General features: G+C 49.7%; 1 protein-coding gene across 1 annotated transcript in view; it reads right to left on the bottom strand.

The window, feature by feature from the left end:
- Positions 1–25,104, bottom strand: part of ASAP3 (ArfGAP with SH3 domain, ankyrin repeat and PH domain 3) — a 49,876-nt gene extending 24,772 nt beyond the window's left edge. Inside the window, 1 exon segment of the mRNA XM_035019526.1 lies at positions 24,872–25,104. Within this exon segment, the coding sequence (XP_034875417.1) occupies positions 24,872–25,000 (129 nt within the window). The 5' untranslated portion in view covers positions 25,001–25,104.

Below are 25,104 nucleotides of genomic sequence, written 5' to 3'. Positions count from 1 at the left end.
ACCCAGGCGCCCCCCTGAGTACAAATTTCTTGTTTGGGATGTGTGGTTTGGGGACAGTGGAGGCCCAGCCCAGGGCTGAAGAAAAAAAGTCAAGGAATTAGGGAGATGGGGGGGAAAGGAGGCCATATCTAAATCAGCTAAAGAACTCAGACACTCTACCAGAGAAACAAAGACAAAAGGGGAGAACTAGGACATCACTATAGTTCCCAAAGACCCAGACGAGTAAACACGCATTCGCCAAAGCCCATGATCCTCACCTTGAGACTTGAAAGGGAAAGCTAAGACATGATTAATTTAAGGAGTTCTCACTTCACTCCAATAGACAGTGCAGATCACAGATATGAACGAATTCCAAAGAGACCTAGAAAACTCCTAGAAAGGGGCGCCTGGGTGGCTCAGTTGGTTAAGCGACTGCCTTCGGCTCAGGTCATGATCCTGGAGTCCCGGGATCGAGTCCCGCATCGGGCTACCTGCCCAGCAGGGAGTCTGCTTCTCCCTCTCCCGCTCCCCCCTCTTGTGCTCTTTCTCTCTCTCTCTCACTCTCTCAAATAAATAAATAAAATCTTAAAAAAAAAAAAAAAGAAAACTCCTAGAAAGGGGGCTCCTGGGTGGCTCAGTGAGTTAAGCCTCTGACTCTTGATTTCGGCTCAGGTCATGCATGATCTTGGGGTCCTGGGATCGAGCCCTGTGTCGGGCTCCATGCTCAGTGGGGAGTCTGCCTCTCTTTTTCCCTCTGCCCGCCCCCCACCCCGTGCACTCTCTCTCAAATAAATAAAAATAAAATCTTTTTAAAAAGAGAAAGCTCCCTAGAAGGCAGATCCATGTGCCTAGCATACAGAAAATACCCAATAATTGCTTACCTAAATGAAGGATGTTTTGCAAAGTCCTGGGACATGTACCTGAGAAGTCTATGTCCATGCTCTAGATACTTTTCGGGGAGTCTCCCCACTCCATGACACCTACTCTTGGAAAACTGCCCTCCTTCCCTCTAGAGGTGGGTCCTTTATTACCTTGTTTGTTCTAGCCAGAGTTGACTGAACCAGGACAGACACCTGACCCAGGCTGGCCCAAACAGCTTCACCAACTGAGCCAGCGAGGTGCCCTCAGAAATATACATTTAAGGTTCCTTCATGTATTTTGTGACTCGATAAATTTGGAATTGGGCTCTGGGAAGTTGGCTAATTGATCTGAAGTACTTAAGCTGGGACATCTTTCCCACCATGCGCAAAGAGAAAAGAACAAAGTAGATGTATAGAAAGAAGCAAATGAGACCCATGCTGCCCCTGAAAAGCGGAAGAAAAAGGCTGCTCTGGTTTCTGGCAAATCTCCAGATCCCGAACCCTGAGAGGCTCCTCCACACTTCCTGTCCTTGGGTCTTCATGAAACATCCCTGAATGCACCCAACAAATTCCCCTTCGTGCGTAAGCTGGTTTGAGAGGATCTCTCTTCCCTGCAGTGTGGCAGAGACTGCTGGTTGGCTCCCAGTGTCCATTCTCTCTTCTTCCTTAGTAATAAGAACCCTGACTTTTCAGATGGCCACTCGGTCACTCACAGTACAGGCTACACGTCCCAGTTTACCTTGCAGCTGAATGTAGTCATATGACTAAGTGCTGACCTATGTCATATAATGGATATTTCATTTGTTGGCTTCCAGAAGTATTCTTTTTTTTTTTTAAAGATTTTATTTTATTTATTTGACAGAGAGAGAGACAGCTAGAGAGGGAACACAAGCAGGGGGAGTGCGAGAGGGAGAAGCAGGCTCCTGGCCGAGCAGGGAGCCCGATGTGGGGCTTGATCCCAGGACCCTGGGATCATGACCTGAGCCGATGGGAGACGCTTAAGGACTGAGCCACCCAGGCGCCCCTTCCAGAAGTATTCTTAAAAGTAAAGGAGAGGGGCGCCTGGGTGGCTCAGTCGGTTAAGCGTCTGCCTTCGGCTCAGGTCATGATCCCAGGGTCCTGGGATCGAGCCCTGCATCAGGGTCCCTGCTAGGCGGGAAGCCTGCTTCTCCCTCTCCCACTCCCTCTGCTTGTGTTCCCGCTCTCGCTGTCTCTCTCTCTCTCTGTCAATTAAATAAATAAATAAAATCTTAAAAAAAAAAGATCTATGTATTTATTTTGAGAGAGAAAGACCACACACAGTGGGGGGGAGGGGCAGAGGGAGAGGGAGAGAGAGAATCTCAAGCAGACTCTCCACTGAGTGAGGAGCCCGACACAGGGCTCAATCCCACAACCCTGAGATCATGACCTGAGCTGAAATCAAGAGTCGGACGCTTAACTGACTGAGCCACCCAGGGGCCCCTTAAAATTTTTCTTAAAATTTGATTTCTTTTTACTTTAAGAAGTTTTATTTTGGGGCGCCTGGGTGGCTCAGTCGTTAAGCGTCTGCCTTTGGCTCAGGTCATGATCCCAGGGTCCTGGGATCGAGCCCCGCATGGGGCTCCCTACTTGGCGGGAAGCCTGCTTCTCCCTCTCCCACTCCCCCTGCTTGTGTTCCTGCTGTCACTCTCTCTCTCTCTCTGTGTCAAATAAATACAAAAAATCTTAAAAAAAAAAAAAAAGAATATGCCTTAAAAAAAAAAAAGTAAGGGAGAGACTACACACCCATTAAAATGGCCAAAATCTAAAACACTGACACCACCAAATGCTGAGGAGGACGTGGAGCAACAGGAACTCTCATGCGCTGCTGGTGGGAATGCAAAATGGTACAGCCACTTTGCTAGACAGCTTGGCAGTTTGTTACAAAACTAAACATACTCTTACCATATGATCCAGCAACTGCACTCCCCAGTATTTACCCAAATGAACTGAAAACCTATTCCCACATGAAAACGTGCACGTGGATGTTTAGAGCAGCTTTATTCATAACAGCTAAAACTTGGAAGACAATGGAATATTATTTAGCACTAAAAAGAAGTGAGCTATCAAGTCACAAAATACATGAAGGAACCTTAAATGTATATTTCTGAGGGGCACCGTGTTGGCTCAGTTGGTGGAACATGTGACTCTTGATCTTGAGGTTGTGAGTTCGAGCCCCATGCTGGGTGTAGAGGTTACTTAAAAATAAAATCTTTCAAAAAATGGATATTACTGTGTGAAAGAAGCAACCTGAAAAGGTTACAGACTGTCTGATTCCAATTATGGGACATTCTGGAATAGGCTAAAGAATGGACACAATAAAAAGATTAGTGGTAGCCAGCAGAAGGAGGGATAAACAGGTGCAACACGAAGGATTTTTAGAGCCGTCAAACTATTCCGCATGATACTGATAGTGGATACATATGTCACTATGCACTGGTCAAAACTCATAAAATGTACAACACCAAGATTGAACCCTAACGTAACTGTGGATCTGGGGTGATATGGACGTGTCAGTGTAGGTTCACTGATTCTAACAAATGTACCACTCTGATGTGGGACAGTGATAATGAGAGAGGTTGTTTGTGGAGTAGGAGGTATGTGGGAACTCTGTACTTTTTTTTTTTTAAGATTTTATTTACTTGAGAGAGAGCGAGCGCATGAGGGAGGGGGAGGGAGAGGGAGAAGCAGACTTCCCGCAGAGCAGGGAGCCCCACATGGGGCTCGATCCCAGGACCCTGGGATCATGACCTGAGCAGAAGGCAGACGCTTAACTGACTGAGCCACCCAGACGCCCCTCTCTGTACTTTCTACTCAATTTTGTTGTGCACCTAACAGTGCTCTAAAATATGTTTTTTTAAACAAAGGGGAGGGGCGCCTGGGCAGCCCAGTCTGTTAAGCGACCGACTTGATTTCTGCTCATTTCATGATCTCAGGGTCGTGAGATCGAGTCCCATGTCGGGTTCCATGCTGAGTGTGGAGCCTGCTTGATATTCTATCCCTCTCCCACCACTCCTCCCTTCAACCCGCACGCTCTCTCTCTCTCCCTCTTTCTCCAAAAAATAAAAAATAAAAAATAAATAAATAAAGGGGGAAAAAGAAAAGGAAGAAAGGAAAGGGTACCCTCTGTCATACCTTTCTCCTGGCTAGAATGCATTTGTGATGTCTAGAGCTCAGGCAGCCATCTTGGACCATGAGGTAGAAGGTACATATTGTGGATGGTGGAGCAACAAAGTAGTAGCCTTGTCCCTGGTGACTGGGGAGCCACCCTATCAGCCCTGGACCACTTATCTGCAGACTTCTTTTATATGGAAGAGAAATAAACGTCTATCTTCTACGAGCCACGTGATGCTGGGTACACTTACTTGTGACTGAAGCTAGCTCTGGCTGGTACAGGCAGACAAGTCACCCAATGACCAACAAACTATCGCTCGATGCCCTTGTCAGACATATATCAGGAAATGGCTTCCTGGCAAGATACCATTCCTGCCCCTACCAAAGTTCACACAGCTATTCATTCATTCATTCATTCATTCATTCATTCATTCAACTAGTTATTGAGTGCGTGCTATGCATTTGCACTCTGTCTAAAAGCCAGTCTCAGCCCTCCAGTGATATCACTATCTAAGAGGAGAAAGAGCCAAGTCAACAGATCCCTGCAATGTGATTTGGGCTATAATGGAGGGTGAACAAGGCAGCCGCGAGCCCAGGGGAAGCGGGACCGCGTCTGCTTAGGGGGAACAGGGAAAGCTGTAAGCTCTGATGCCTGACCGTGGGCGTGGGACAGGCAGGAAAGAGACTAAGACTGCTCCGTGAGGTGGTGTGCGGAGTGCGTGGTATAAACGGTAGGACTGCCAGAGGAGGGAGGCTTGCTCTGGGAAGAATGGGAAAGGAGAGGAACATGGTCCGTACGTTCCTTCCTTCCTTCATTCATTCATTCATGCATGCATTCATTCGTTCATTCCAACAAGGATCTACTTGTGCCTATTTTAGCCAGGCATGACCCCTTCCTTCAAGAGGCTCCCAGACATACAAACACGGAAGTGCCCAAAGTGGCACAAGGAGGGGAGAATTCTAATCACCCTTTTCTCAAGAAAATATCTGAACATTCACACTGGGGTATAAATGACTGATGGTATCTATCTACCCTCTATGATATAATGCAGCAAAGACTTAAGCTGAAGAAATATAGTTTTAAGGAGAAAATGCAGATCATAGTCTGGGGATGGGAAGGTATCCGGGGAAAGGCACCGTGGTTTCCAGAACTGTGATGATGCTACCATAGCACGAGGAGTCACAGCTGAGATTCTAGCCCCAGTCTCCCCAAAACTACCTCCTTGGGCGATATTAGCGCAGCAGTTCTCCAAATCTCCTCTTCTTTAAAATAGGAGGAAAATAATAGAATGTGGGGGGGCGCCTGGGTGGCTCAGTTGTTAAGCATCTGCCTTCAGCTCAGGTCATGGTCCCAAGGTCCTGGGATCGAGCCCCACATCGGGCTCCCTGCTCAGCGGGAAGTCTGCTTCTCCCTCTCCCACTCCCCCTGCTTGTGTTCCCTCTCTCGCTGTCTCTCTCTCTGTCAAAAAATAAATAAAATCCTTAATAATAATAATAATAATAATAATAATAGAATGTGGGGAGAAAATCCATTCTCCAGTTACCCTCAGAGTTACTGGTGAAGCTTGCGTGAGATCCCAGTCATGGCAGCACGTGCCAAGGCTTGAAGGATTTGGAAAATATGAGTATGAAAATCTTGCTGTGGTTTGCTTTCTGCCTCTCTCTGAGATCAGCCCTCATTCCCCATGCCTGAGACTGGATAGGTGAAAAAAATAGTCTCTGGATTCAGGTGGGTCTATTTAATCCTCAAAGTGGGGTCTCTGAACCAGCAGCATCAGCATCACCTGGGACCTTGTTAGAAATGCAATTCTTCAGCTGAATCAGGAAATCCAGGGGTGGGGCCCAGCAATTTGGTTTAACAAGCCCTCCAGGTGACTCTGATATATGCTAAAGTTTGGGGATCACTGGCTAATTCTACCCTTGAGATGCAATAAATCATCACAGCCAAATGTACGGGGCTGGCCCCAAACTACCTGGTTTTGAATCCAGCTCCCTTAGGTACTTGCTGTGTGACTTCTCTGTGCCTCAATGTCCCCATTCCTGAAATGAGGATGATAATAGTCTCTACTACAAAGGGTTGCTGGGGAGATGAAATGACTTCACCTAGGTAAAGTGCTTAGAGCACTATTATTATTTGACAGCTAATAATGTTACCTATTCCAAAACTAAACTGAACTTGGCTAGGAATTTCTCAACCTTCCTGGAGCTAATTAAAGATCCTCTCTCCACCCTGCAAGGATCCAGCTTAGCAAGAGGCGTGAATGACAGGTGCCAAGGGGCCACTGGGCAGACAAGATGGTACATGTGAACACCTGGGCTGCGTGAGCCATGGTACTTGTCACCCTTCCAGCCAGCCTCTGAGGTAGGCATCCCCTCTGGCATTTTAGAGATGAAGGTGCCAGGGGAAGGAACGTGTCCAGGGACGGTCAGGTCGCATAATGCCGAAGAGTGGCAGGACTGTAACTGAAACCCAGGTCTGGCCACATCCAGGGCTAATGTTCTTTCCCTACCACCAAGCTGCCCCACAGACGTTCAGGGACATGGCTTCTTTGTTTTTTTTGGTTTTGTTTTGTTTTTAAGATTTTATTTATTTGAGAGAGAGCATGAGAGAGAGAGAGAGAGAAAGAGTGCACACAAGCAGGGGGGAGAGAGCAGAGGGAGAGGGAGAAGCAAACTCCCCGCCGAGCAGGGAGCCCGATGCGGGGCTCGATCCCAGGATCCTGGGATCATGACCTGAGCCGAAGGCACACGCTTAACCGACTGAGCCACCCAGGCGCCCGACATGGCTTCTTTGATCCGGGGACTGGCTCTGCCTCTGAATCTGAACCCCGACTGAGCCACCCAGGCGCCCGACATGGCTTCTCTGATCCGGGGACTGGCTCTGCCTCTGAATCTGAACCCCAACTCAAGCACCTCTACCATATCCCCTCACCATCCCTCAAACAGGGATGGGGCAGGTAGAGACCTGTGCCAAAACAATAGGGTTGACAGCCGTGCCCCAACCACAAATACTCCACAGGCTAGCCTACTGAAGAGAACATAGATTGTACAAGTTGGACCACAGGAGGATTCCTAGGCCTGAGAGGTAGAATTCAGGGAGACAGAAAAAAATTTCAGCTCAGAGAAAGAAGTTCCCAAGGAAGAGTAAGCGACCCTTGCAGAGAGTGAGCTCCCCACCACTTGAAGTATTCAAGGACTTCAGGTAGTAGAGCACGACTCAAGCACTGGAATTGGGATTAGTAGTGATGGCCATTTAGAGTTCTCTCAAAGCTCAGAGTCAATGGCTCCATGCAGGAGCCTGGGCAGGCATCGGGCAGAGGCAGGGACAAGACCGTCAGGGATATGCCAAAACTTGGAAAGCCAACCGAGTCCTTCGGGCAGCCTTGCCTGGCGGGCCCTAGACAAAGCCTGAATGCCCGCTGGTGGCACTGCCCTTTGTGCCCCTACCTCCCCCGGCGTGCCCCCACCCCACAGTGCTCTGGCTCTGATTTGTGTTTTCTGCAGGCAAAGACTACAGATGGCAGCACTAGGGCCATGCCCAGCTGCCCTGCTTGGAAGGGCCTTCTGCATGCCCCCCTTCTGGGTTAGGATTCATCAATAGGACCCATTCTTCATTCCTGTGATTTCCCAGAGCCAGCTGTGGTAACCATGGCGACTCAGCCAAGGGAGCAGAGCAGCAAAAGCTAAGGCCTTGGGAGCTGCTGATTAAATTTCACCATTAGACATTCACTCCTTTGGACTATTATAATATGGGGCATAGGCACCACTTTTGTGGCATCATTAGTCCATCTCAGTATTTTTCCCATTGACCCTGGATTTGGTTCATCATTCTGCTAAGCCTACTCTGCAGGTAGCCTCTACCAATTAAATGAGAGTTGGCACAGGAAATGAAAAATCATTTTCTATCTTTGCTTTGGACCATGATGTTGTCCCCCAAAGGACTAAATCATGGAATATTAGAGATAATCTAACATTACCTCCTCATCCTACGGACAGCAGAACAAAGGCTCGGATGAGTTTCTTGCCCCAGGTCTCATTGGAAATGCAAACAAACTAAGGAAAGAATACAAACCAACACTTTTACAGGGCTTTACAGTTTGTAAAGCAGCTTCACATCCATCCTGTAAGGCTCATAGCACCCCAACAAGGCAGTTGTTGCTTTTCTTCCCATCCGGCTGAAGCATCAGTGAGGCCCAGGGAGGTGAAGGAAGTTGCCTGACCTCACACAGCCACAAAGTAGCAGAGATGCACCTGGGACCCAAACCTTGAGACTCTAACCCCGTGTTCGTTTCTTGTCTGTGGACCCCAGACCCTGGACATCCACAGAGTTACTCCCTGGGCCCTATGAAGCCACACTTACAGGAAGCACTAGAGACCAATAAAAAAAAGCCTCACAGGTTAGCATGACCACATTCCAACCTGTATGCAGCTGTTATGATCAATAAGACACAGAAGTCTTTAAAAGCATTCTCGAATTCATGGTGGAGCGCCTGGGTGGCTCAGTTGGTTACGCATCTGCCTTCGGCTCAGGTCATGATCCCAGGGTCCTGGGATTGAGTCCCACGTCGGACTCCCTGTTCCTTGGGGAGCCTGCTTCTCCCTCTCCCTGCTTGTGCTTTCTCTTTCATTCTCTCTCTCTCAGATAAATAATTTTTTAAAAAAGCATTCTTGAATTCATGGTAACTTTTTGTCCTTTTCCAAATTTCTCAAGCAATACTAAAAGTATGACTTTGTGGGAAGGTCAATGAAACTCTGACATTAAAAAGGGGTCCCCCCGTTGGGGTGCCTGGGTGGCTCAGTCGTTAAGCATCTGCCTTCGGCTCAGGTCATGATCCCAGGGTCCCGGGATCGAGCCCCGCATCAGGGTCCCTGCTAGGCAGGAAGCCTGCTTCTCCCTCTCCCACTCCCCCTGTTTGTGTTCCCTCTCTCGCTCTCTCTGTCAAATAAATAAATAAAATCTTAAAAAAAAAAAGGGGGGGTCCCCCCGTGAGGGGGCAGAATCTTGGCTCCTTTGAGCTTTCATATCCACAAAGAAGATTAAATTATATGTACTACATATTAAATGTGAAAATTAAAATACTATATTTTAATGAGTAAGCCAAGTTACACCTAAAACATTTAACAAAAGGATATATAAAATGAAAAAACAAAACAAAACAACAACAAACCAACCCCATACAAAAAACTTCGGGGGCTTCTCATTTCTACATCCAACTATTAATGTACGGGAAATGCAGATGGAGAAATTCGTGAAGCCACGCCCGGGGAATGCGGCAGCGAGCACAGACCACGCGAAACTACAGAAAAAACCACTGGTTTCTTTAACAAGGGGATCGCAAAAAACGAAACAAAAAACAATGACTGACAAATGGCAATGCATGGAGCTTACTTTGCTTTTTAAAACATTTTTTGGAATTTAAGCAAATTTTTGGCATTTGCTTCAGAATAAGATGAGAGTCGGGGAAGCAGGTGGGGATGTGGTCAGGGCAGGACTGGGTCACATGTAAATGGAGGTTGTCTATCATTCTGTTCCATCTCTGTGACAATTCCGAATTCTCCATAAAGTCAGAAAAAAAGGGCTAGTAGATGAAAAAATAAGATTGGGAAAATATTAATAGCTGTTGAAGCTGGGCGAGTCTACTTTTGTGTATGTTTGAAAAGTTCTACAGTAAAGAGTTAATACAAGAAGACAAGGGGTCCTTCCTTCCTTCCTTCCTTCCTTTTTTTTAAGTAGGCTCAATACCCAGTGTGGAGCCCAATGTGGGGCCCAAACTCGTAACTCTGAGATCAAGACCTGAGCTGAGATCAAGAGTCGGACGCTCAACTGATTGAGCCACCCAGGCGCCCCGACAAGAGATTCTTATATTCAGAAAGGTAGGGAACCACTGCAACTAAGTTACTGAAACTAGCCCTTGACACCTTAGTATGTGGGACTGATTCTTTTCAATGGATAGCTGTCTGGGTATAGCTTTCGACAAGGGGAATGGATGGAAGAGTGGGTTTGGAGAAGTTAGCCTGAGGGAGCCAGGGGCCTGAGGCGCAGGGCCAATGGAGGGCAAGGATCAGGTGAAGGGTCTTTGAGGAGCAGGCAGGAAGGGGTAACGGCTGACCTGCTGGCTAGGGGCAGCTTCCACGCTCCGTGGCCTGATTACAAAAGGGCACATAAGTGGAAAGAGCACAGGATGTGGAGGCAGGTCTATTCCAGACCCAATTTCTCACTCACTCGGAGACCCTGAGCAAGGGCCTCTCAGCCGTAGGCTCTCTACCTGCAAAATGGGAATGACAGTCACCTCTGCTCCGGTCACTCCCCCACTGAGAATCAAATCATATAAAGACCGGAGAAGTTTGTAGCCCATGCAAACTTGAGCTGTCCTGTTCATGTCAGGCTCTAAAGTTTGCTTTCTCTCGTCCACCTGCTCAACCACCAGATCCAGAGAAAGGCAGGGAGCCCCACTGGGCCCTTCCTGGGTGGCCAGCAAGGAAGGGAAAGGGTGGGACTGAGAAGTATTTCCAGTATCCCACCTCCAGGGCAATCCCAGCTCAACTCCACACCCTTAATGGTGTCTGCTCGGGAAGCTCAAATCTGCAAACCTGCCCCTCTCCACCCAGTGGGACAGAGGGAGGAGCTGGGGTAAGGTCTCTAACGAGTCACTGGCACATAGTAACGAGCTCATTCACACATACTGAGTGCCTAGCTGTCCCCAAGGCCCTGCATGGGTGCTGGGGAGAGAGGGATGTCAGCTCGGGTCCTGCCCTCAAGGTGCCCGGTGTGGGAGAGAGGACACAATCTCGAGTAGCTGAGGAGGCCCTTGGGGAGCCCAGAGCAGGAGAGAAGCCTGTGTGGGGACACAGACAAAGAGTACCCATCCCATGCTGAGATGAAGTGATGCTTCTCCAGGGCCTTGAAAAACAAGGAGACCCTGATGGAGCAAAGTGAGACAGGGGAAGACGACTTTAAGAGAGGAGAGGTGCCTGGCCAAGTCCCCGGGTAGGAACGCTTCCCACATTTGGGGACCAGCCAGGAACTTCCCGGAGGAGCACTTACCAGGGCCAAGGGGGATGCGGTGAACAGTGAGGCCTCAGGGCCGAGAAGGGCCCAGAATGACCCACTGGAAGACCAAGCTCACAGTGAGAGCTGAGCAGATGCTTTTAGTAAGTCATCTCTATCCCCAACGTGGGGCTCCAACTCACAGCCCCAGGATCAAGAGTCGCGTGCTCTACCACATGTGACATACTTTGTCCCATTTCATGTAATCCTATCAATAACCCCAGGAGGTTTTACAGATGAGAAAACTGAGGCCCAGGGAAGTTTTGGTATTTGCCCAGGTCGTACAACTAGTAAGTGGTGGAACTTAGACTTACACCCCGGGTGTCGGGCTCTGGAGTCCATACTTTTAACCAAACTCCTAGGTTTTACCCCACAGGTGAAGGGGAGCACCCGCAGGGCTCTGGACAAGACAGGAGTGATGTGGTAAATTCTTACGGTAGAAAGATCAGCTCTAGGGCTTGGCTGCAGACCCGTGTCCAAGTGGGAGAAAGGGGTGCAGACTCATCCTCCAGGCACGACAGGGTGATCAGGAACACAGCCCAGCCCAACCCAAAGCTGATCACACATAACAGGAAGGACTTGGATTCCAAGGTCCCAGAGTGAGTCTACTTACTAACATGAATCCAACCCCCCCCCCGCCCCGCCTTCTCACTGAATGATCACGTTGGGGCAGACAGTTTATGTTTACCTCATTCGTTCCTCCCAACGGCCCTGAGAGGTAGTTATTATCCTTCCCATTTTACAGATGAGGAAACCAAGGCTGGGGTAGATTAGGCACCTAGCTCAAGGTCACGTAGGCAGCTCCAGGAAGTACAGAGTCCTTAATTTCCAGAGCCTTCTCTCACTATCATGCTACAGCAAACCATGAGGTAAATCCCACCTGGCTGAGCCTGTTATCTCTGTGAGCACTACTGTGAAGATTAAATTAGGCCATATTTTTTCTTTCTTTTTTTTTTTAAGATTTTAATCAATTATTTATTTATTTATTTATTTGGCGCAGAGAGAGAGAGAGAACACAAGCAGGGGGAGCTGTGGAGAGAGAGGGAGAAGCAGACTCCTCGCTGAGCAAGGAGCCCGACGTGGGGCTTGACCCCAGGGCCCTGGGATCATGACCTGAGCTGAAGGCAGATGCTTAACCGACTGAGCCACCCAGGAGCCCCTAGGCCATATTTTTTTCTAACAGCGGATGTCAGGCATCTTGAGCAAAGGTAATGCAGAAACATTTTGAGGGAAGGGAAAGGGACTGAATTTAGGCCTGCCTCTGCCACTAGCCCCTCTGTGTCCCTCTGAGCACGTTCCTTCCTCTTGTGCCTCAGTTTCCCCATCTGTACACCTTAGGGTTGATGGACATGAGTGCTAAATCCCTTTCCAGGTCAATGTTCTGGGACTTGGAGTCCTGTTCATCGTATCCTGCAAGGCTGCTCCAACCTCAGGCACCAGCGAGAGCACGTCTCCAAATGGTTTTCATCTGGACGGGCAAGGCCCCCGCCCCCCTGGACCCAAGAGTCCGGGCTGGGGCAGTCAGAAGGAGATGCCAGAGAGCAGGGCAGGGCTCTTTGCAGCTCCCCTCTGCATCCCCCATGTGGAGGGGTCCTAGCCTTGCCTGCCCACAGCCCCTGCACTAGCTAAACTGCAGAGCCTGGGAGCCAGGACCCGGGCCCAGCTCTACCCCTGCCCCTGCTGTGACCTTGTTCAGTCTCCTTCCCTCCTGGACTGACTCCTCGGCTCCCATCTGGAGTCTGGAACGAAGGGGTTGGGCGGGATGTGGAAGGCTCCTGCCAGCTTGGACATTTATTATTTCAGGGTCCCTCAGCCTCTCGCTGTTTTCCTTCCTGCGCTGCTGGAGCCCGTGACTGGCCGTGGGCCCCCTCAGTTGGGCCCCTGCAGATGTCTCCCCAGCCAGGGAAGCTGCTCGGCCTCACCAGCTGCCCCTTGCAGGGTGGTGGGAAGTGGGGAGGAAGAGGGGTTGCAGGAAGGGAGCCGCACCCTCAACGTAAGCTGAGGCCTCTGCAAACCCCAAGTTTCCTGGCTGGGATTTTTCTCGGGAGACTGCTAGGCAGCGATGAGCTAAGAGAGCAAGAACTCTGCCGGACCGATCGCCTTAGATTCCCGTCTGACTCCTGGCCCCAAGCCCTGAATTCCACCCAACTCTGCAGACAGCCTGGTCTGCCCTCCCTGGATAGAGGAGCCAAAGGTCCCCTGCCTCCCATTCTCTAGTTCCTTTATTGGCCTGGATGAATCCCCTCCCTGCGCCCAACTGGATACCAATCACTGACCCCATAAACCCCAGTCCTACCCAGCTCTGCAATTTCCTCAACATGCCAGGCTCTTGCCAGCCGCCAAGACTTTGCTCATGCTGTTCCCGCTGCCTGGACAGTCCCTCCCCCATCCAACCTTGCAGACACTTAGTCTTCCCAGACTCTGCTTAGGTCACCACCTCCCTACCTCAAGAGAACTGGCCCCTCCAGAACCCATCCCTCCTGCCTTTATGCTTCCCTGTGCCCACGTCAGCCTTTTATCGGGGCATTTGTGGCCCTTTTGTACCACACATGTCTGACCTCCCTCTGGGGCTGAAGACCCAAAGGGCAGGGATTGGCTCATTTGCCTTTGCATCCATAACACCCAGCGCAGGGCCTAGCACTTGAGTAGCCACAAACATCTGTGGAATGAATAACTGAGTGAATGAATGGATGAATATTAGCAAGGCCCTATGCGAACACAGAAAAAGCAGCAAGGGTTCAGGACTCCAGCTTTCACATCACACTGTTTTGAGGTCCAAATTCTCTTCCGGTAGTCTTAGCTGGGTGACCTGGAGCAAGTGACTTAGCTTCTCAGAGCCTCTATTTCTCCATCTGTCAAATGGGATAATAACAGCATCTATCTCACAGGACTGCATGCAGTCAGGCATTTCAGCCCGTAGCCCAGTGCCCTGCGTATAGGGAGGGGGGCAGGCTAGCTCTCCTGCCCAGCAAACATCTTCTCTGTACTCCCAGGCCCTGAGACCCACACCCCCCGGCTGCCAGGGGAATCACCTGGAACACTTCAAGAAGTAAGGATGCAGGGCGCCTGGGTGGCTCAGTCGTTAAGCATCTGCCTTCGGCTCAGGTCATGATCCCAGGGTCCTGGGCTCAAGCCCTACGTCGGGCTCCCTGCTCAGTGGGAAGCCTGCTTCTCCCTCTCCTGCTCCCCCTGCTTGTGTTCCCTCTCTCGCTGTATCTCTGTGTCTCAAATAAACAAATAAAAAAACCTTAAAAAAAAAAAAAGTAAGGATGCCAGAGCCTCACTTGAGACCTGTTAAATCAGAGTCAGGCGTGACCCACGGAGTGAGAGGTCAAGCACTCCCAAGGGCTTTGAACTGCCAAGTCCAAATCCTGGCTTTGCCACTTACTGCTAGTAGAGCTGCCAGACACAGCAAATATAAACAGAGGACGTGCAGCTATATTTGAATTTCAGATCATCAATGAATAATTTTTTAGGATAAATACGTCCCAGATACTGCACGGGCATCCTGCATGTTATCTGGCGACCCCGTTTACTAAGCTGTGCCTTCACTTCCTTGCAGGGATTACAGGGGTGAGATTTGGGAACCGCTTACAGCACTGCCTGCTGTGTTTGCTGTTCCTATTTTTATTGCTTTTAAAGCAACCCAGATGACATGGAAGAACCTTGCAAACATCACGCTAACTGAAAGAAGCCAGACCGAAAAGGCCACATATTGGAGGATTCCACTGACATGAAATATTCAGAATAGGCCAATCCAGAGGGACAGAGAGCGGCCAGGGGCTGGGGGAGGGGACAGTGGGGAGTGACTCCTAAGGAGCACGGTTTTTCTTTTTGGGGTGAGGAGATGTTCTGGAGTAAGAGGTGGTGTCTGTACAGTACCGTGAATAAAGACCACGGACCTGCATGCTTTAAAATGGTTAAAATGGTGAATTTTATCTCACTTTTAAGAAATCTACCTAAAAGCAACCCTGGGGACTGTAACGTGTAGTCAGGACTGAGACTCACGGAGGCTCTCAATAAACGTTTGATGAAGAAATGAACGGGTGAGAGGCAGCAAAGAGCAGAGCTGAGGGAAGAACCTGCCTTGTCCAGAACGGGGCTCAGCTCTTCACTCCTGGACACCCGCAGGGGACACAAGAGTCCTCTTTTGGCTCTGGTGCCAGGATGGCCCAGACAATTTTAGCGCTCACTTGGAGTGGCTTCATCCCTGTTGCAATGACCTCGTTTTCCCTGTGTGGCTCCTGATCTCTTTAGCTAGCCCATGTGCAGGTGTAATTGTGTTTTTATTTTATTTTTTTATTTTTTAAAGATTTTATTTATTTATATGACAGAGAGAGACAGCGAGAACAGGAACGCAAGCAGGAGGAGTGGGAGAGGGAGAAGCAGGCTTCCCGCTGAGCAGGGAGCCCGATGTGGGACTCGATCCCAGGACCGTGGGATCATGACCTGAGCCAAAGGCAGACACTTAACGACTGAGCCACCCAGGCGTCCTGTAATTGTGTTTTTAGTAAAAGGAACTTTTATTTATTTATTTTTTAAAGAATTTTTTATTTATTCGAGACAGAGATACAGAGAGAGAGAGAGAGCATGAGCGGGGGGAGAGGCAGAGGAAGAGGGAGAAGCAGACTCCCTGCTGAGCAGGGAGCCCGACCTGGGGCTTGATCCCAGGACTCTGGGGTCATGATCTGAGCCAAAGGCAGACGCTTAACCATCTGAGCCACCCAGGCGCCCCTAAAAGGGACTTTTAAAAAGTTAAGCATCTGTTACGTGCCAGGGATATACTAGATGCTTTATATGTAATCCCCCTGGGAACGACCCCACAAGATAGTTATCATTGCCCATGATTTACAGATGGGGAGACTGAGACTCAGAAAGGTGAAGTCATTTGCCTGAGGTTACACAGCCAATGGGAATTCAAACCCAGGTTTGTCTGACGTCAGTCCCTGGACTCTCTCCATAGACCTCAGCCACATTTCTGCATGCTGTGGGTTGTCCACCAGCTTTCCATGGGCATAAGTCCTTCTCCTTTCCAGACTGGGGCCTTGTCTTGTCATTTCCATGCCCTCAGAACCTACCTTTCTGCCTTTGCACACAGCCGTGTTCGGTAAGTTCAGCAACCTTACGTGGGCATGCCATAGCTTACCACAATCGTTTTCACCCTGACTGCTCAGCAGTCGCCTGGGGAACTTCTGAACTGCTCAGTTGCCCAGGCCTCACCCCTGGGAGATTCTCATAAAGTGGGTCTGGGTGGAGCCTATGGCATCTGAAGTTCTTAAAAGCTCAGTCAAGGTCAAAAGCCAGCTGAGTTGGAGAGCATTTAGCAGCTGTTCCCAGGTCAGCCTCCCGTACCCTCCACAGTGAGGCCCACTCACTGACCCCAGTGAGGCCCAGTCACAATGTTTCCAGGACAGAGGGCGCCCAGGGCTCTGCCCCAGAGCCTGGGGAACTCACTGTTCCTCCATGGGCCTCACTGCCTCATGTGCTCTGGGCCCAGGCACTAGTCCCATTGAAAGAATCTTCTAGCAGGGCGCCTAGGTGGCTCAGTTGGTTGAGCCTCTGGCTCTTGGTTTCGGCTCAGGTCATGATCTCAGGGTCATGAGATCAAGCCTTGCGTTGGGCTCCATGCTCAGTGGGGAGTCTGCTTGAGGTTCTCTCTCTCCCTCTCCCTCTCCCTCTGTCCCTCCCCCTGCTCGCTCACTCTCTCTCTAACAAATAAATAAAAATCTTAAAAAAAAAAAGGGATCTTCTAGCAACAACATCTGTCTGAGGACTAGACTACCAAACTGCCTTTGGAAAAAGCATTTTCCTTCTGCCATGCCCTGAAGTTCCAGTTTCTGTCCTCAAACCTGCTCACTTCACCTCAGTGGCCCAAAACAGCTGAATGTCAGGCAAGGAAGTGAACACTGAAGACTGAAATTTAGAGAGGGGAAAAGACTCTACAAGGCTGGGCCTGAGGCGGACACTCCGGGAAGGCCCTCTGCCCTTGTACAGAGGCAGGTATGGGAAGAGGTTGGGTTCAGCCGGGGCTGCGTTCTAAGGCCATCCTAGAAAACCCTCTTGGCACAGGTCCCCAGCCATCATCCCCCGTCTCTGCTCCCCATCCCAGGAGAACTCATCGGCCCACTGCTCAAATCAGTCCAGGCCAGTATAGAGGGGAAGCCAGCACTGGCCCTGCTCATAACCTGTTCTTCAACCACCTCCATTATGTCTGCCATTTTCCTATTTTGCCTCTGGACAGCTAGGCAGCGTGTGACTGAGCTGAGCATGGCTCCCTCCTCAAAACATTCCTCTCCTGGCTTCTGGGGCACTTTTCCCTCTTGAGTTCCCTCCTTCCCCACTGGCAGCTCCTTCTCAGCCTCCTTCACTCTTCCCCTCCTAATCTCTCAGCCCGGGAGCTCCCCAGAGCTTGGACCTGGGGCTCTCTTCATTCCTCTCCCTGGGTGATCTCATCCATTCCCTCAGCCTTCAACACCAACCAATGCAATGTAAGCACAGGTGGTCCACGGACCGCCTGCATGAGCATCTCCTGGGGTGCTGGTTAAAATGCAGATTCCCGGGCACCTGGGTGGCTCAGTCGTTAAGCGTCTGCCTTCGGCTCAGGTCATGATCCCAGGGTCCTGGGATCGAGTCCCACATCAGGCTCCCTGCTCTGCAAGAAGCCTGCTTCTCCCTCTCCCACTCCCCCTGCTTGTGTTCCTGCTCTCGCTGTCTCTCTCTCTGTCAAATAAATAAATAAAAAATCTTTAAGAAAAAAAAAAAAAGCAGATTCCCAGACACCCCCATGGTTGCTGGCAAACCGGCCAAGGACATGTGCCACTCTTTGCCAGTCTGGTGTCTGAATCTCCTTTCTCCATCTGCGAAATTACTTGCGGTGCAAGTCTTGGCAGAGCTTGCCTCCTGCAAAAGCTGAGTCTAAATTCTTGCTGTTCCAGACTCCCTTGCAGCTCCAGGTGTGTGAGTGAGGCTTGGCCGAGCAGGCACTCACTGCAGACTCTGAGTCAGGAGCAGAGAGTGGAGGATCCGTTCTCATGCTGGTGGCGACAGCAATGAAGGAGCCCAGTCTCCAAGGACAGTGGCAGTAACAAGCTGTGGCATTTAGCGCATGGCAGCACTGTCCTTGCCAAACTGGCTCAGTGGAGTGATTTTGGCTGAGATCCTGCCTGCCACCTCAGCCCAGCTCTCCAGCTTCCCAGAAATTCTGTGCCCTACTGAATATTCCCTTTCAGTGAACTCCTTTTTTATGTGAAGCGGCTCAGGTTGGTTTCTGTTGCTTGCAATAAGAGGCCTAAAAAAGATACAGCTGCTGAATTAGACGCTCTGCGAATGATATCTTACACAGATCCAAGTTTGATACTCACTATCTCAACTCTGACAACTCTCCAATGTGTATCTCCAGCCCACTCCTTTCATCTCCAGACTCATATATCCAAAACAAACAAACAAACTCAGATATCCAAACGCCTTCTTGACATCTCCACTTGGATGTCTCAAAGACCTATAAGATTGTACAAACAGGATTCTTGACTTTCCCCCAAACCTGTTTCTCTCCCAGATTTCCCCTTCCTAGGAAAGGGTAAATGACACTCTTCCTTAGGAATCTGGGGACCGTTCTTGACCACCCCCCACCACGTACTCTATCAACAAGTCTTGACGTTACCACTTATAAAATACTTCTAAAATCTGTCCACTTCTCTCCTCCACCAATCACGGCCCTAGCCACACTTCTATCATCTCTTCCATGAACAGCTGCAACAGCGTCCTTGAGTTTTCTCCTGCTCCCTCTGATCTGATCTCCACACGGCAGCTGATATGATCTTTCTAGAACAGAAATTGGATCATGCTGCTTGCCTGCAAAATAGATAAAATCCAAACCTGCTACCAGGGCCTACAAGCTTGAATATGATCTAGCCCCTGCCTGCCTTCCCAAACTCAGCTGGTCTTGCTCTTCCATCTGCTCATCACTAAGCTTCTGCCCCTCTGGCCTCCTTTCAATATCACAGATACTTTAGGTTCTTTACTGCCTCAGGGCCTTTGCTTAAGCTGTTCCCTTGATCTGGAGCACCCTCACACCATTATTCTCTATTAATGCTCCTTTTTAGTTTTCTTCTTTTATTTATTCGTTATTCAACCAATATTTTTTGAGCACCTACTATGGTGTTATGGCAAATACCAGGGGTACAGTGCTGAGATTCGATTCTATTCTCATGGAGGTCAAAATCTAGTGAGAAATCAGATTTTAATAACATCATTCAGATAAATACAAAATATATCTATGATATGTGCTGCAAAGGGGAGAGATACAGTGCTATTAGGGAGAACTGAGCTAGAATAAAAGCAGAGAAACAAATTAGGAGGCCACTGTAGTGCACCAGGGGAGAGGTGATGGTGGTCTGGACCCCTGGTCCAGGGTCGGGATGTAGAGAAGTGGGTAGCCTGCGGAGATGTTTATAGAACTGGTGACCCTTGGTGATGAAGGATGTGTGTGGAGGTACAAGGTTTCTGGCTGGTGTTAACAGAATAGAGGGAGGTATAACTCACGGAGAAGGGATACTAGAAGGGCCAGCCTGTGGAGGAATTCATGAGTGTGGTTTTGGACATGTTGAGATTTCTAAGTGAAACCGCCAAGTGAGCAGCTGAACACGAGGGTCTGGGCTGGATATACCAATGTGTGAGTGAGTCACTTAAAGAAGAGAGAGAGCCGAAGCCATGGGTGTTGATGAGATTGCTCAGGGAGGGGCTAGCATGCAAAGAAAGAGGACCCAGGACCAAACCCCAAGGAAGGCCTTGACCAGGAGGATGAGCCTTCATGCCCCTTATCACAACATGCAATTACTTACTTGTTAATCTGTCTACTAGCTGTCTTGCCCAGAAGACTTGTAAGCACAACAGAGCAAGGCCTGTATTTCTTTTAATAAGCAGTGTGTCCACCCAGTGCATAATACGGACCCTGGCACTGAGCAGTCCCAAAGGCCCTATGCTGGCTGCTGTGTCCCTCAGCAGGACTGGCCTCATCCATTCCTTGGACAACATGGTTGGGTTCACTGGTCCCCAGCGTCCAGCAAAAAGCCGAAGTGACGAATTGGCAGTCACAGCCTTCCAAGTCATGCTACACCCTCTAGCTCTCCATCTTTTTTTTTTTTTTTTAAGCAGGCTCCACGCCCAACACAGCCCAACTCAGGGCCTGAACTCACAACCCTGAGATCAAGACCCAAGCTGAGATCAAGAGCTGGATGCCCAACCGACTGAGCCACCCAGACGCCCCTAGCTCTCCATCTTTTTAATTCCACTAAACCTGAGCTTTCCAAACAGGGTTCCACCTACACCTGGATAACCAAGTAGGCAGAAAGCCGGATGAGCACCATGCCTCTCCCTGGATCTTAGAATGTGCCAAACAAAGCACAATTGCCATGGATGTGTGGGGGGCAGGGACTTTCCAGGCTCTGCCCCTCTTCTCTGAGAAGCGTTCCCTCCCAAAGCACAGGTCTCTGTAGCTACATGAAACCAGGGGTGGAAACCCATTTTCTAGAACCAATCCAGAAGCTGAGCCAGGCCATCAACCTCTCCACCAAGAACCAGGAAGTGGGACACAAAGACCAGCCTGGTTACCTTCAGACACGAGACCAGTGAGGTCACGGGAATGTGGGGGCTGAAGCCGCCTTCTTCCCCAGAAGATTGTATGATACCTTCTGGGGCCTGTGTGATGACAAGTAAGCAAAAGCACTGTTCAGATGTGCAGAAAGAAGCACAGGGGAGGGAGTCAGAATGATGAAGCAGCTGCCTTTGTTCGTGACGACTTCCCAGCCTTCAAGTGAGGCCCTGGTGTGGTCTACTATTACTTGCCACGCTTCGGTCCCAGGAGGCACCTCTAATTCCTTAAAACAAGTTTCCCTTCAACATAAACAGCTTGAGAGGGCTTATGTTTCTTGCAAACAATCTCGAAGATTACATAATCTTTATTATTTTTTTGTAAAGCAAATAAAGACAAATGATGAAGCAGGATATAAGTCATAAGAGTATTAGCAACAAAATTCTTTCTAAAGCAAGATTCAAAAAAAAAAAAAAAAAAAAAAGCAAGGGGCGCCTGGGTGGCTCAGTCGATAGGTGTCTGCCTTTGGCTCCGGTCATGATCCCAGGGTCCTGGGATCGAGCCCCACATCGGGCTCCCTGCTCAGCGGGGAGCCTGCTTCTCCCTCTCCCACTCCCCCTGCTTGTGTTCCCTCTCTCACTGTCTCTCTGTCAAAAAATAAATAAAATCTTTAAAAAAAAAAAAAAAGCAAAACCACAAAGGAAACGAAAAATCTGACTCCAATAAAATATGAGCTATGTAATATAGGACATGATACTAATCGAGGTAAACATTCCTCCTAACCACCACCCCCTTATGATAATGTATTGGGAAACACACATTTCCACAGCAATTACCTCTGGGGAGAGTATAAGGGTTGTGAGGCATGATCAGAGGTGACTTTTGCCTTTTCTTTTATGTTTTTTTATGTTTTAATTATAAATGATTATGTCCTTATAACACTATATGTTAACTATATTGGGATTAAAATTTAAAACTTAATAAAAAATTATCATGTCCTTTGTGCAATTAAAACTTCATTAACCTTCAAATAAATATATGAGACACAAGCCTTGGAAGATCTCCTATTTGTGGAAGGCTGCTTTATCTAAGATCTAGTAGGAGATATAAGTTCACTAGTAGTTTGAGATGCACAATACAGCATGAATTCTCAGCACTGGTCAAAGTGGCTTACTTGGTTACTGAATATGCTCTCTTCCCACCAGTCTCCAAATTCACTCACTTACCCTCTCCACTGACTAATGGAGTTCTTCCATTTTTCAAGACCCATCTGGAAGTCACCTTCTCCAGGAAGCTCTCCCTGACTGCACCAGTCCTCACTATTCTCACACTCCCGCACCCCACTGGCCTCTTATGGCACCTTTCTGTACTTTTCTCTAGGCACTCAGGACAGACTCCTGGGATTCCTACTTATCTCCCTAAGATAGGCCACATCTCCCCAACCAGCCAGCAAACCAGAGCAGCATCTCTGTGTCCTTGGTGCTTAGCCCAGAAATGGCATGGAGAACTGGATAGAGAATACATTTAGAGTCAGACAGACCCACTATGGGACACTAGGTGGCTGCCTTAACCTTCTTGGGCCCATTTTCACCTGTGTTCTTGTGAATACCAGTAAGATGATGACTGGAAAAGGGCCCAGAACAGGAAAGAGGTGGTTGACAGAATGATTATTTATCTTAATATTCCCTCACATTTATATACTGTTTCACAATTAAAAACAAAAAACTTTCACAACCTAGAGGGGAAAGCAAGGAGGGGTTATTAGACCCATTTTAAGGGTGGAGTAAATGAGGTTCAGAGAAGTTACATAGGGAGAACAGGCATTTGCACTTTAGAAGGAAACAGAATAGGACCAGGGGTTAGAATATTTGGGTGGCAATGCCAATTCCTCTACTACCCAGAGGTGGGAGCTTGGAAAAGTCTCTTGTACTCTCTGGACATCAGTTTCTCCAACTTAAATGAGAGTTTCTAGGTGATCTCTATCTTAAACGGTTGCTCAATGCTGACATTCTAGTTTTCACCTGCCCAGAGTCCCTCCTAGTAGGACTGCAAAAAAGGGCTGCAAGTCCCAGGACAGAGTCTCTAGTTACTCCCAGGAAACCAGCGGGGACTGGAAGACTTGCTTTAAGAATGTTGCCTTTTAATTCAGCCAAATGGAGCTTCAAGCCTGGGGGTGGGTTAGTCATGCCCAGAATGGGGGTAGGGGTGGAGTGGGGGAGCTGGGAGTAGGGGGTCGGCGGATGCCAGCACCAAACTGCACGTAAATAGAAACATGAATGCAAAATCAAACAGGAAACCTCAGGAAAGTCCAATCCAAAGGTCAGATTCTAACTTTTCGGACACTGAAATGCTGAAGAGAAAAGCTGTGTTTGGGTGCTCCAGGCTTTCTGCTGTAAAAACAAACCCTCACTCGCATGCACCAAACCAAAGTCCTGAAGGCCAACGAGGCCGGATTTTTGTCTGGCCTGAACTGGCGCAAAGCTGAGCCCTGACCAGAGTCTACGACAGCCTCCAGACCCGTTCCGAGGGCTCCCCCTGCTACTCCCGCCCACCCCCTCCGCTCGTTCCCCAGCACACAAAAGTGCTAACACACACCAGCCCGGCAAGGCCAGATGCAGAGGCACAAATGGGCATTTCTGTCCCTGGAGAAAGGTTCATAGTCCAGTCCCTTCTCCTGCTCCTGCTCTGATTTAACATTTTAATGAACAACCTGGAGAGGAGGGTGAAATGTGAAAGGCCTAAGGATGCCAGTGGCACTGAACTCTTCCAGGTCACGAAATGTGAGGCTATGAAGACAACCCTCAGGAAGCACCCTCCCGTCAGGATGACAGTTTCCCTGTGAACCTCCCAGAAACACAGAATCCACATTCATAGGCGGTGGACTCCACGTTACTGGTTCTGCCCTAGGAAAGAAGCCAAAAGGTCATCGGCTGCTTCTTATTTTAATGAAAGCCTGTAACCCTACTATGTGCAATGCCCTAGGCTAGGCTCTGAGAGAGAAATGGGGACACAAGAGACCCGGTCACTGTCTAAAAAGGTCCATCAATTAACCTGATAATCATCCCATTTATCAAGATGCATGCTTTACACTCACTGACATATAATACCATAGCCCTGTGAAGGAAACATTATTATCTCATTTTATAGCTGCCAAAAGTGAGGCTCAAACAGATCAGGTCACATACCCAAGCTCACCCAGCTGGCAAACTGCAGGGCCAGAATTTGAACACAGCTCTGCCTCTTGCAAAGTCAATGCTCTTTCCACAATCCTCTATCACCCCTAGAGAGAGATGCACACAGACTCTGGGATGGGGGTTCAGCCTGCCAGGGAGAAGCGGAGAAGGAGATACTCCTCAAGACACTGGCCCAGGGTATTATGTACTATTGAGCTTTGTATGTGCCACACGGTACGCGCTCAATACTCTTATATGATGAGGGATGGAAGATGAGAGCTCCTGCTGAAGTCCAAAATGCCACCCAATTCGGGGCATCCTCTGAAAGGGGGATGCACAACCACATTATTCTCCCTTGGCCCAAAGCCACAGGGTGTCTGCCCTAGAACAGTCCCCGCAGAGGAGGCCCGGCAGAGTGCAGCAGGTCGGGAGAAGAGGAATGAACTCCAGCGCAGACGGGAATGGGGTGGGGCAGCCTGCAAGGGCGAAAAGAAAAGGCCTGGGACGCGTTGCTGGGAAAGACAAAGAGAAAAGGGGAGGGGAGGGGAGACTACAAACTTGCCAACAGCCTGGCCAAGGTGAACCCCGGCTCCTGGCGCCTTCTCATTCGCATTCATTCCACAAGCGCCGGCCAAATCTCAGAACCAGCAGCCAGGGGGAGGGGGCCTCCCTGCAGCCGGGGAGAAGTTAAGTTCAGGACTGAGGCGGGAAGGCCTGTTTTCCAGGAGGGGAGTGACTTGTGGAGCAAACTTGTGGGGCTCCGAAGATGAAAACCCAAACAGATGCAGTGAGGCGCTGAACAAAACGAATGCGACGGGTCGGGTCAACAAGAGCACTGGGGTTAGACCCCGACCTGTGAAGTCCGTCATCGAGATGACCTCAAGGCCACCCGCACAAAAAGTCCCTCGGGCCCTCCCCGGGACTCGACAGTGAGGACGCCGAAGTTTGAGATGCACTCGGTTCTCACAGATCTGGAGAGGAGTCAGGTTTCTGGGGCGCGGTAAGGGCCATCGCAGCTCCGGTCACGCCCGTAAAGGTCAAGGAGAAGCCCTGCCGGGACCCCCGACCCCTCCCGCCTCGGCCTCCTCACCTCCTCCCGCGCCAGGGCCGCCCCCCGGCACCGGGGCATCTTGGCGGCAAAGGCGGCGGCCCCGGCCGGGGAGCTGAGGTCCTCCGCGGTGACGGCCAGGAACTCGGCGACGCTGAGCTGCTCGGGCATGGCGGGCGCGGGGCAGGGGCGCCGGGACTGCCGGAGCGGGGCGCGGGGGGCGCTCGCTGCACGGAGCTTGGCCGGCCTCACAGCCCGCCGAGCGCCGTCGGGGC

Source organism: Mirounga leonina, unplaced genomic scaffold (genome assembly GCF_011800145.1).
Source record: "Mirounga leonina isolate KUSES-001 unplaced genomic scaffold, KU_Mleo_1.0 Mir_173, whole genome shotgun sequence".
NCBI lineage: Eukaryota > Metazoa > Chordata > Mammalia > Carnivora > Phocidae > Mirounga > Mirounga leonina.
This window is presented reverse-complemented; position numbering and strand designations above follow the sequence as displayed.